General features: G+C 36.2%; 1 protein-coding gene across 6 annotated transcripts in view; it reads right to left on the bottom strand.

Moving 5' to 3' along the window:
• The window catches only part of ADGRB3 (adhesion G protein-coupled receptor B3), a 465,858-nt gene that overhangs the window by 190,373 nt on the left and 262,666 nt on the right, over positions 1–12,819 (bottom strand). For all 6 annotated transcript variants that reach the window (XM_062608135.1, XM_062608134.1, XM_062608138.1 and 3 more), the window contains 2 exons: positions 7,997–8,143; positions 7,286–7,361 (listed from right to left, as the gene is read on the bottom strand). In XM_062608135.1, the coding sequence (XP_062464119.1) occupies positions 7,286–7,361; positions 7,997–8,143 (223 nt within the window). The remainder of the gene's footprint in view (positions 1–7,285; positions 7,362–7,996; positions 8,144–12,819) is intronic.

The raw sequence follows: 12,819 nt of genomic DNA, 5'->3' as shown, positions 1-12,819 counted from the left end.
AAAGATGTATTGACGACACAAACATTCTGCCAATGTTTGAATGCATATCATTCGCTTCCCTCAACACAGACCGACTAGCTATGTTTTATGGGACAGTCATTTTTCTTCCAAAGTGCTGTGTTGGACTTTTTTCTGACTGTTAACTGTAAAATTGTGAAGATAGATGAGTGCAATGGGAGATTCTACAGTTTTGTCAGTTCTGTGCTCATGAAAAAAAAACCTACCTGTTTCCAGTTTTTGAAAAAACACTGCATTTGCTATATGAGTGAGCAACTTTATCATCTAAGTGCCTTTAAAAATATAATCCACAGAAATCTCACCAAAACAAATGATTTTTTTTTCTCATATATGTGAGATTAGATTGGTCTCATATTATTGTATGAGGTTACTAAAATAATACTTTTCTGTTAAATTATATAATTCATAATCAGTCTCTCTTTCCATCACTATGTTTTGCATCTACCTTTCTAGGATAGACCTAGTATTGCCGAGGTTATGTCAATACAGGCATAAAGACATGTTGAAAGTATTTTCATGTGTGACATCCTTGCTTCAGATAACCTTGTCAGGCTTAGAACAACCACCAGTTATCAGCCTGACTGTTTCTCATGATCATTACCGTTTTCCTTTGTATGCAGTGCTGCTTTCAACACTTTCTGGTGATTGCACAAAAAAAAACCCAAACATAAAGTCTCACAGAAAGATATATTCACAGATATATGTTATCAAAGAAACTAGGCAGTTTAGATGTAATTACAATAGAGAGTATAAATTTTCTTTTGTTATTTTTGTTGTTTACTTGATTATTTTCTCTAGGGAAATGGTATTTAGGAGAGGATTCCATTTTGCTGGATCACTGAAACAGAAATTGCCATGGTTACAGTAGTAGAAACTTAACTCAGTGGGCAATTTACTCAGCACAGGAAGGAAATTATTCTTCTGGGGCAAGGTTTGAATTCTAGTTTAATTTTACTCAGCCAATTCATATAACAGAAATATAATGGAAGTGGCTTTCTATTTTATTTAATTCCTATTTCTTCCATTTGGTTTTCACTTTAAAATCTCACACATTGTTGACAAAAACATATCTACTAGAATGCCATTAACATTCAGCAAACTTCCAGTGTGTTCTGCGGGGGGAGGGGGGGTAGTGGCTGTACCTTTATGTATACACAGTAGCTGAATATCTATAAATGTTCTGAAGTAAGACATAATTGTGTTCTTAAGAACAAAGCTCCAAATCAATACAATACTGATTAACAGATTAAGATGGGAGGAAGCAGAGCTTACTAGCTATTAAAAGATTTTGTCCATTTTTGAAATTCACATAATCTAGTGTAAATACTAATACTTCAGTATTTGATCACAGTCAGTCTTTGTGATAGAGAAATATCTCCTTCCTGTATCTAATTCTGGTACACTTCTGATGGTCATAGGGTGAGATACAAAAAAGTACGTGAGGTGCCTAGACTGTAACCTTGCTACCTCAATTTTACTTCAGCCTGTTTAAAACTCTACCAATCCACTTACATTCTCAAGAGCCCCTACCAGATTGTTTCACCAGAAAACAAATGTAACTGGCTATATCTCTGTGCAATGAAATCTGTGTCATTCATTGCTGTCCTGGGCTGAATACCTGGTTGCATATCTTGTATTTAACTGTTTATATAGTCCCTGGAAGAGTACAGTCTGGCAGGTATATTCTAAACCCACATAGCATGTTAAGATGCCACTGAATTAAATATCAAAACATTGTAGTCATGAGAATTTCCTACGGTCGAATAAATATTTGAAGATTCAAGATGACAGAGTTTGTTAAAGGCTCAATAAGAGCTTCCAGAGCTGCTGTCCTAGTGTTTTTTCCAGTCTGAATGAATAGCTATTAATATAATAGGGTTACTTTGCTAAGCCTTTTTTCTACCTGGGTATACATCTTGAGTGCATTCTTTTATAGGAGTATACATATTGATTCTATCTGATATGACATTCAGGTTTTTTTTTCTTTTTAGAATTACTCTCTTGCTCAAGAAAAATGAACTTATGAATAAAGCATGTTGCTATCTCAAGACAACATGAAAGAAGTTATAGTTCAATGAGTGAATGTGGTATGCATTACAGAAAAATTACGTATGCTATAGCAGTAATGCAATGCAGGAAAAGCCCATCTGAGGTACTACATCCTCAGTCTAAGAAAGCTGACCTAAGGAAGTTTAAGGGTCTTTTTGGCTGTACAGCATCTGAAGGAGGGTGTTAGGATATTGGGAAAGAGAACATTTCAGTGCAGGAAATTATAGCAGAAAAAGTACAATGGTTGTTTAAGTGATGTGAAAAAAAGCTTGCTGTAGTAAAATCAATGATTCTTTGTTATTATTTTTCAAAGGAAAAAAATATCTTAGAATATGGCAATATGCAATGTATTACTTCAGAGTGCTCACAGAGGAATCATATATAATATCTTTTAGATGAGTGTTATACTGAGAATCAATATTCTGTGAACCTAAAATAACATAAACGTGCTCACAGATGCAAAAACTATTGAAATAATATTCATTCCACAGTGCTCAAAATATTCAGTATTTCAATATCTAATTTTTAAAAATCCACATGACACTATAAGAGCAGCACACTGCAGCATATTATATTAAGAAATAGAATTAGACGAAGTTTATTTACTTGTGCATGGAAAAAAACCCTACAATTACTTTATTTATATAAGGAAGAATAAATTACTTTCCTCTAACCTCTTGTTTAAACAATACTGTCAAAATTATTTTAATATTATACATGTACCACTAGGATTAAACACATTGTCCAAAAATTTCCATAATAATGAAATTGCCAAGTTCTCATCTCACACTGTGTTTACAAGGCTTACTTTTAATGGACTCTATGCCGGTAAAAACAAGAGAAATCAAGCCCAACTGGTAAAATGTAGCTAATTTTAGAGTTTGTGAAATATATTGTGTAGGCTGTCCTAGATAATGAAATCCTCGTTTTACTCACAGAACACCTGTGATGTACCAGATGGGGATTCTGTGGTTAGGTGCTTTGACAGATTTTCTCAAAAGATATACTGAGATTTTTTTTAATCTATTGGTTTATTTTAAACAAAGAAGTTCCTTGGAATGAAGCAGAAGCTTCCATACCTTCTAGTGCTGATATTGAGGGAAGTATCGGAATGTGTGTTACCATTGTTCTTCTGAGAACTACTGTCACATATTTACTTTACTCTCACTTTAATCTCTGTAAAGCCAGGGACTAAAATCACATAGGAATTGGTAGATTTCTAGATATTTTACTACAGCCAGTAAAAATCACCTCTTTTACCAGGTTGTTAAGATGTAAATAATGTGGCCTTTGAACTCAAACATGATCTGATTTTACTGATTTTACCTTGGTTTATTGTTTTGTTTATCTTTATTCCCATCACTAACATATTTTGTCAACTGTCATTTTATTTAGAACAGCACCACATAAGATACTTACCCAGAATGTTTTTTTAATTCCTGCATTGTGCATAGCTACCACACTTCTAGGCATCATTTAAAAACTAAACAATGTTGCCTGCCTTCGCATTCTACAGTGTTTGCTTCATACGCAATGCTACTGAGGTAAAGCATTTCACTACGTTCATCAATAATATGGTTATCATGATAGTGTTTATTACAGTAAAATAAGATTAGTACAAATTGTAATTAATATAAACCCATGTAAGATAGTTTTCCAATGCAAAATGTAAGGAAACACAAATAAAACTTTTCCCAACTCAGTGGGATATACAGAAACCTTCACTTCATTCATGTCCCTGAATGACTGTAAAATGATAAACCACCCCACTGCATTTCTAATTTTTGAAGAATATAATAGCTCAACTAATTCAGCACTAACCAGAGTTGCAGCTTTCTTCTAATTTAGAACTTTATCTGAATGAACATTTAAAATTGTTTGAATGCATAAAAATGTATTCAAAAGCAGTTAATAAAGAATCATAGAATGGTTAGGTTTGGAAAGAACCTTAAGATCGTCTAGTTCCAACATACCATGGGCAGGGACACCTCCCACGGGACCAGGTTGCTCAAAGTCCAATCCAACTTGGCCTTGAACACTTCCAGGGGTGGGGTATCCACTGGTAATTTGTTCCAATCTCTAACCACCCTCACAGTAAAAATTTCATCCTTATATCCAATCTGAATCTCCCCTGTTTAAGTTTGAAGCCATTACTCCTTTTCCTATCACTACAGTCACTAGTGACATAGACAGTGGGATCAAGTTCATCCTCAGCAAATTTGCAGAGGACACCAACCTCGGTGCTGTAGTTGATACACTGGAGTGAAGAGGTACCATACAGAGGGACCTTGACAGACTTGAGGAGGGATCTGTGCGGACTTCTTAAATTTCAAGAAGGTCAACTACAAAGTTGAAGCAATCCCTAATATCAATAGAGGCTAGGGGATAAAGAGATTGATAACAGCCCTGTGGAGATGGACTTGAGAACACTGAAAAGTTGGCATGAGCTGTCAGTGTGCACTTGCAGCTGAGATGGCCAACCATATCTTGGGTTGCATCAAAAGAAGTGTAACAAGGATATCTAGGGAGGTGATTCTCCCCCTCTACTCTGCTTTTGTAAGATCCCACTTGGAGAACTGCATCCAGCTCTGGAGTCATCGACACAGGAAAGACATGGAACTGTTGGAATGGGTCCAAAAGGAGGGCCACAGAAATGATCAGAGGCTGAGAGAGTTGCTCAGACTGGAGAAGAGAAAGCTGCAGGAAGGCGTTATTGCAGACTTTCAATATATAAAGGGGTCTTATAAGAAAGATAGAGATTTTTTACCAAGCCCTGTAATAACAGGACAAGTTGCAATGGTTTTAAACTGAAAGAAGGTAGATTTAGATCAGTTACAGGGAAGACATTTTTTACAGGGAGGGTGGTGACACCCTGGCACAGATTGCCCAGAAAAGCTGTGGACGTCCCATCCCTGGAAGTGTTCAAGGTCAGGCTGGATGTGACTTTAAGCAACCTGGTCTAGTGGAGGGTGTCCTTGCCCATGGCAGGGGGGATGGAACTAGGCGATCTTTGAAAGTCCTTTTCCACTCAAACTGGTCAATGATTCTATAAAAACAGTTTAAAATTGTGCCACCTTTGCTATTTTAAAGGCATGAGATCAAATTTTCAGTATTACTGCCATAAGGAAAGAAATCCAACATTACACATTTCCTGAGGAGGTAAGAAATGTAAGCTGTACAAGTTTCAATATAACATCATTATAAATATTAAAGAAATGCAGGGAATTACTGAGGAGTTGTAATCTAAATAAAGAGGATAGAGGTACCTGAGAATAAGTGTTATATTTTTATATCACAGATTAATAATGACTTTTATTCCTTATTCACATACATCCTTTTCTTGGGCATCTAAGAATTGGATTCAAATAATATTGAACATCTTCAGAGGCAAAGTGGGATATCCTAGTATTTGAATTTCTAAAGACTTTATTTGTGAATAAGTATACATATATTTTTAGACCATTCTGCTTCAGAAGCTCATAAAACCTGCCTGTGAACTGAATTGCCCAGTAAAATAGCCAAATTTGTGGTTCAAATCAGTAACCAGCTGAAAGTAGAACAGATTAAAACAAAGCATTTGCAAACTGAGATGCACTTTCTCATAGTCCATTGTACTTAAGGTGCTTTTATGTCCCTGTTCTGCCCCTACTCCTGCTACTTAGGATGCTATTGATTTTAGGGAAAATCTAGTAAGTAAGCCACAAATTTCACTCTCCTAATGGATGAAATAAACAGCCTAAAAGACTTTTCATATAAGCAAATATACAGCATTCAAGGTTCACACTTGTTTTCTGTAATTTGAAGCTGTTGACCTGTGAGAGCTGAAAAGGCATGATCATCACCTGTCCATTACAAAATTAAGATCTGAAAGCACACAGCCACCTCAATGATCTCCAAAGACTGGCAGATTAGCTCTAAGATCTGCCAAAAAAGACTGACTACAATAGCGTCCTGGGTAAACCATGACAAATAACCATTTGGCTCTGTTTCTTTGAATAGAGGAGAAAAGAACTAAAAAATACCTGTCACAAACATCCCTTCCTGGCTAATTTCAGAAAGTGTCACAACAAATGGAAAGGGCTTAGTGACATTTCAGAAGTGGATCGTGCCTTAAGCATAGATGGCTCTCAACAGCACTTCCCAGTCTTCCAGGTGTCCTGCCAGGACAGCACTGCTCAAATTGTGCTCTCAGACAGATTTTTGTCCCCAGCATTGCAGCTACTCATTTTAAAGTGCATTGAACTTTACTGGGAAGTGGGTTTTGTTTGTTTTGTTTGTTTCATTGTTTGTTTTCTTAGGACTGAGTCTTTTTTGTTTTCCAATGAATTTTGGCAAACCCCTGTTTTGTAGCATCCTTTGTTTCAAATCCTGATGTTCTGGTTAAACAGAGTAGAGAAAGGTGATTTGGTGGTTTCCTGCTTACCACCTTTTCTAATTATTGTGAATTCATTAGCAGCTATTGTGACATAACCTGCACCCATTTCTTTTACCATAAAAGGACATTAGTAGACCGGTGGTGCATACATTGCATGTTATTGCTAACGTGAAATAAGACAGTATTAATGGATTATGAAATGATCTTAACCAGTAATTTGAGAAGAGGTGGTGAAGTGTTTATTTCCAAATTTTCTGTTTTCAAGTACAGACAGGAAAAAGTGAAACAAGATACCTGGCTCTTTCTTTATGCATGTGTATGGCCCTCATAACTGACATACCACAGCTGTTTAGGCACATGCATATCTTGTTTCTAAAATCAGTCCTCCCAACAGCTCTGCTGTGCCTTCTGAATAGAACTTGCACTGAAAACATACTTGTAAAACTACTACTAGAAACATCTGTAGATGTAGGTTGATAACTAAAGTTGTCTGCACACTTTAGATCACTTTACTAATTGGACAAACAGTAGTTTGAAGCACAAATGTAAATAGCCTGAGCATTAATATACATCAGTGGGCATACTTTTAACCAAGTATTTCTGTAATTAGGCTTAATATAGACTACATAAAATATAAACTAAGCTAATTTGATAAAAAGGCTATTTTTATCATAAAAATGACCAAGCATGCAGGAAAGAAAAAAAATATTAACTAACAGAAGAACAAAATAAATCAAACAATACCAATACAAGCAGACTTAGTTGTCTGCTTTCAACACAACATGTAGTGTGGCTATGACTCCAAAATATTTTAATTCATATTGTATTTATGAAATTTCTTACCTCAAAGTGGGCAAAATGAGTTCTAAATTTTTGTATAGCACTGCTCCAAGTACAAATACAGTTGATTCATCTAGTTCTGGAAAGAGTAAGGAAGAAAAGATTTTTAAACTCTCTTTTCCAAGCCTTCATTAGCATAAAAAACTGCCAAGACCATTTATCTTTCTAATAGGAATTTTATTTTAAATAAACTATTCTCATTCTGAATTCTATTCTGGACATCTGTCATAAAGATGTAAGTGTCAGGAATATATCAAAAGAGTTAGACCACTGAAACCAAAATTTTCTGAAAATCCGTAACTCTGTACTGAAATCCACGCCAGTTCATTTACCTTTATAATTAAGTATTCTTCAAGACTGTCTTTAGACTTTAATGCCTAGCAAGTAAATTCTCTAATGTCAGATATCTGCACTGCAAGAGTATTTGTAAGTTGTATCTGAAATAAGGGTTAATTTGCCTGATGAGCATCCTTTAGTAGAAGTTAGGTGACCTTTTGGAATGTATTGGTCTGCTGCAGAGAAGCACCTTCAGGGGGCTCAGCAGAGCTGCACTTCAGGTCACCTCATGCCATCATAGTTACATTCTTGTGCACAGGATTTCTTTTGAAGATGGACAAAATTACTTCTGTATCATACAGGAGTCCTATGAGACAAAGATTTTGAGCTCCCTTGTTAAAGCTAACAGAAAAATAACACGTTGACATGCTTTTTTACCTGTTGACATAGGGGTGAAGATATTTTTTGGAATGACAACCCTGTCTTCTGAGTTTCGTGCCCAATCAACCATTCCTTTTCTTCCTTTCATGGGGAAATTGATGTCGGTTAAAACAGATGCAGCAGGAAGCTTCTGAATGCTAGCCACTAGTAAGAGAAATTACAGAATGAAATGAAATTGTGTTGCATGCTTTAAAGAATCATATGATGATAACAGTACAGCAACAACAAAAATGTTTAATAAGTAAAACGGGAATTTACAGGACACTAACTAAGAGAAAGTGTAGTCTTCTCTTTATTATGCAGTTCAACTACAGATTAATTGTGTGGCATTAACTGTATCATTTGTCAGCCAGATTCTGATCAAGTTTCTTAACAGGGATTATTGAATATTCTGTCTTATACCTGGAAATTTGGACATAAGAAGACATCATTGTATGTTCAGAGCAAATTTTAAAATGATCAAATGTGACAATGAAAGGAAGAGGATGCTGCAAATTGCTTTGGGAATCATAACTGCTAGATGCAGACTAATGAAGCAATAACAGAGCTTTTATCCCCTATACAGGCACGATTTCAAGATAGGCCCATTAAGGAGATTCACATATTAAAAGACCTCATTGTTTCCATGCAAATGAGAGTAATGTGGAATAGCACTTGATTTCTTTTCCTTGAAGAATAATCCCCATTCTGAATTCTTAATTATATTTTTTCCACCCAAAAAAGCCGCAAACAACCAAGCCCCAAACAACCAAGCCCCAAACAGCATCACTAGTATCTCTGTAATAGATATAGAAAGACAGAAGTAGGTATCGAATCTAAGAATAGGCAGTTTGGAATTTTGTTTACCTCCTCTCATTTTCTCTCTGTTTTCTAACTCAACTATTATCAGGAAATGAGTTTCAGCTTTGCTGTAAAAATCTAAGTATGACTCCATGGCAACACTGTCAGTGTCTACTAAGACTAAAACAACTTGTAATGAACTGACAGGGCTGTCAGTGTTTACATACACTCAGAGAGATGACAAACAACACATCTGAAGCACTAGCTCTGTTCTTAATATAAGCCATGTTGATAGCTATTTCCTGCACAATGCTCTTCCTAATCAATTTATGAAGAGGCTAATGTAGTTGGAAGATTTTGAACATTAGGACTATACTTTGATCTGCTTAATGATTCCACTGCAAGGACTCTGCAAGGGGGTTAAATATAAAGACAATGGGGAACAGCTGTAAAATCAATCAGAACAGCAAAATTAAAGTAGAAAACCATTATGTATCTCATCAGTGAATTTTATTTGAAAGGAAACTGTAATTCAAATCTAAGAGAAAAGGAAAATTAAGAGGTTAACAATGTTAACTCTACAAATGTATTCTTTGATAACTGACTTGCAAATTAGACTGGTTATGTATTATAGAATCACATTAGTGAGGTGGTACCTCAGGTTATTTCAGGCATTCCATTACACAGCTATCATCAGGACTTCACAATGCTAGTTCTAAGCCCCTTTGGGATGGAACTGGCAAATACATTCCCAGGCCTAAAGGAATGATAAGTCTTGTGAGTTTTCAGGTCGTGTGTGTAGGGGGAAGAGTTCAGGTGTTTCAAAATTACTGGGGCGTAAGATGAATTGTGAGTTTTCACACGTAATCAATGGTTACACAGAATATATTAACAGCGTAAAAATGGATTTTTTTTCCCATAGCTTTTAAAATGTAAGAATAATTTTATTTTACTTACTTGTCACATAAATAAAATTAAACCCACAATTATTCAGTTTTTAGAATTAAATATAGCCTTTATAAGACAGTATTGTTTATTTTTATTTACACAATATGTGTCTGTATCTAATTAGCTAGTAGAGCCTTAATATTTCATTCATCTTTCAGATGACAGTTCCCTTTGCTGAAATAGGAAATCAGCGTTATTCAAAGGAATTCACTACCCAAAACAGAAAAACACTGGATAAATAGTGAAGGTCTAGGATACTATGTCTCCACATTATGCCTGTCTCTGCATTTTAAATTGGACCATTCAGCACGGTATCTAAGAAGGACTTAGAACCAAAGATTCCAAACTATTTGTTAATTTATGTGATGAATAGCACAAAACCTAAACATAACCTAAACATAAACCTAAAACCTAGCACATAACCTAAACATCTTTGTTCTTTTTCAACATTTTTGTTGGTGACATGGGCAGTGGGATTGAGCGCACCCTCAGCAAGTTTGCCGATCACACCAAGCTGTGTGGTTCGGTTGATACCCTGGAGGGAAGGAATGCCATCCAGAGGGAACTTGACACACTATGAGGTGGGCTTATGCCAGCTTCATGAAGTTTAACCATAACAAGTGCAAGGTCCTACACCTGGGTCGGAGCAATCACAGGCACAGCTACAGGTTGGGCAGAGATTCAGAGCAGCCCTGCGGAGAAGGACTTGGGGGTGTTGGTTGATGAGAAAATGAACATGAGCGGGCTTTAGTTTGCGCTCACAGCCCAGAAAGCCAACCGTATCCTGGGCTGCATCAAAAGGAGCGTGACCAGTAGGTCAAAGGATGTGATCCCCTCTACTCTCCTCTCGTGAGACCTCACTTGAAGTATTGTGTGCAGTTCTGGTGTCCTCAACATAAAAAAGACATGGAACTGTTGGAACAAGTCCAGAGGAGGGCCACGAGGATGATCAGGGGACTGGAGCACCTCCTGTATGAAGACAGGCTGAGAAAGTCTGGGGCTGTTTAACCTGGAGAAGAGAAGGCTGCGTGGAGACCTCATAGCAGCCTTCCAGTATCTGAAGGGGGCCTATAGGGATGATGGAGAGGGACTCTTCCTTAGGGACTGTAGTGATAGGACAAGGGGTAACGGGTTCAAACTTAAATAGGGGAAGTTTAGGTTGGATGTAAGGGAGAAGTTCTTTACTGTAAGGGTGGTGAGGCACTGGAATGGGTTGCCCAAGGAAGCTGTCAATGCTCCATCCCTGGCAATGTTCAAGACCAGGTTGGACAGAGACTTGGGTAACATGGTTTAGTGTGAGGTACCCCTGCCCATGGCAGGGGGGTTGGAACTAGATGATCTTAAGGTTCTTTCCAACCCTAACTATTCTATGTTTCTATGATTCTATAAAACCTAAACATTTGGCTTACGGCTTATATGCAGGAAAGATATTTATATTCAGTTTATGGTTGGACTCAATGATCTCAAAGGTAATTTCCAACCTAAATGATTCGATGTTCCTATAAATTCCCAGTCATGGTTCATACAAGTTTTTCTCCTACTCACAATCAAATGGAAGTGTCTTTATTTAATTTCACAGAATATGCAACCTTAACATCCTGGAGATTTTGTATCTCTGCATAGACAGAGACAGTGCACAGCCCACATAAACCAATAACTGAAACGGATTTGTTAAAATGTCCTGCCAAGTCTGCCTCTTACTGATCCACACAGATTATTATATCCCTTTTTAGCCACTTCGTTGAATGATTCCAAGAGGATGTCCCTACTAATTTCCAGCATGGCCCTGATGTTTGAAAGTATAAGATAATTTAATGGAATCTGACTGGAGGCAACTAGTTGAGTCTTTCAAAATGGGCATGTGGATACATGAATCAGCTCCCATCTCTCCACCTTTTCAGTGCCACTGTGAATTGTATTTTATCTTTTTAAAGAAGTTATTATATAAAATATTGCTCTACAACTAATTTTAATGAAATCTTAGAGCATGACCAGCTGTATCTCCATGGTGAAATGTGGCTTTACTAGTTTTTAACTCAGTTTTAGTCTGCAGCATGAAATAATTATTTATTGTGAGCAGGAAAATCAACAGGCCTGTTAGAGGGGAATGTATAATTCAGGTGCTGGGTCAGAAACACAGATTTTTTTCACACATCAGAAATTAAAATTTAGGCTTCTTATAAATATATAATAAGACAGAATGGCATGTCATTCACTTTGTACTTTGTTGTATTATTTTAACGTTAGGCTTGCATTAGAAAAAAACGCTCCAAATACGGGAACCAAAAGTTTTGCTTGTTTATGCACACACAGAAGTTGTATAATATTGCAGAAACAGTTAATGGAAATATTAATGAGACTGTAAGTGGAAAAAAAAAGATGAAAAAAGAGAAGAAAAACTAAAATGAAAATTATGTCAAAGGAAGTTGAAAAAAATCACCATGTGTCATTTTAAATCAAGGGACCTTAAAACTTAAAACTTCCCATATACACCAGACACAGCATGTCTTACTGTCTTAGATAAAAAACTTATTTGAGTTACTGCTGCAATGTATTACTCTGTTTTAATCTAACTTGGACTTTTTATGCTGAAGACTTGATAGTGACAAACACCCAGCTTGGTTACTCCTCAGATCATTCTTACAGGTTGCACATACCCTGCGGTAGATAAAATTAATCAAAACTTTTCCAATATGAAAAATTCTTATGCTTATTTTTATTTACTTGCATTAAGGAAATTCCTATAATATTCCAGACATTGGAAAAAATAAAATAAAATAGAGCTTGCATTAATTTGGAAAAAGTATTTGGTTTTGACTTAACCTGTGTGAAACAAAAATGTAAAAGCCACCCAGCAGGCTTATGGCATGAAAAAACTTTAGAGATAGGAAGTCTGAATGTAGGGAAATATATTTAGAGTGCAGAATATGTTGCGTTCTTTCATTCTCTGGGCAGCCTCTCTTGTTGTGGTTCCTATATTCTTTTAATTACAATTTTAATGAGATTCCCAAAAGTTTAAACTTGCTGGAACACAGAAGAAAAGGTCCTTATTTTTAGAATGATTCAAGCATTCTTTTGATGCACATTGGTAC

Source organism: Pezoporus occidentalis, unplaced genomic scaffold (genome assembly GCF_034315485.1).
Source record: "Pezoporus occidentalis ecotype Australia unplaced genomic scaffold, CSIRO_AGI_Poc_V1 ctg13, whole genome shotgun sequence".
In the NCBI taxonomy this organism is placed as follows: domain Eukaryota; kingdom Metazoa; phylum Chordata; class Aves; order Psittaciformes; family Psittacidae; genus Pezoporus; species Pezoporus occidentalis.
This window is presented reverse-complemented; position numbering and strand designations above follow the sequence as displayed.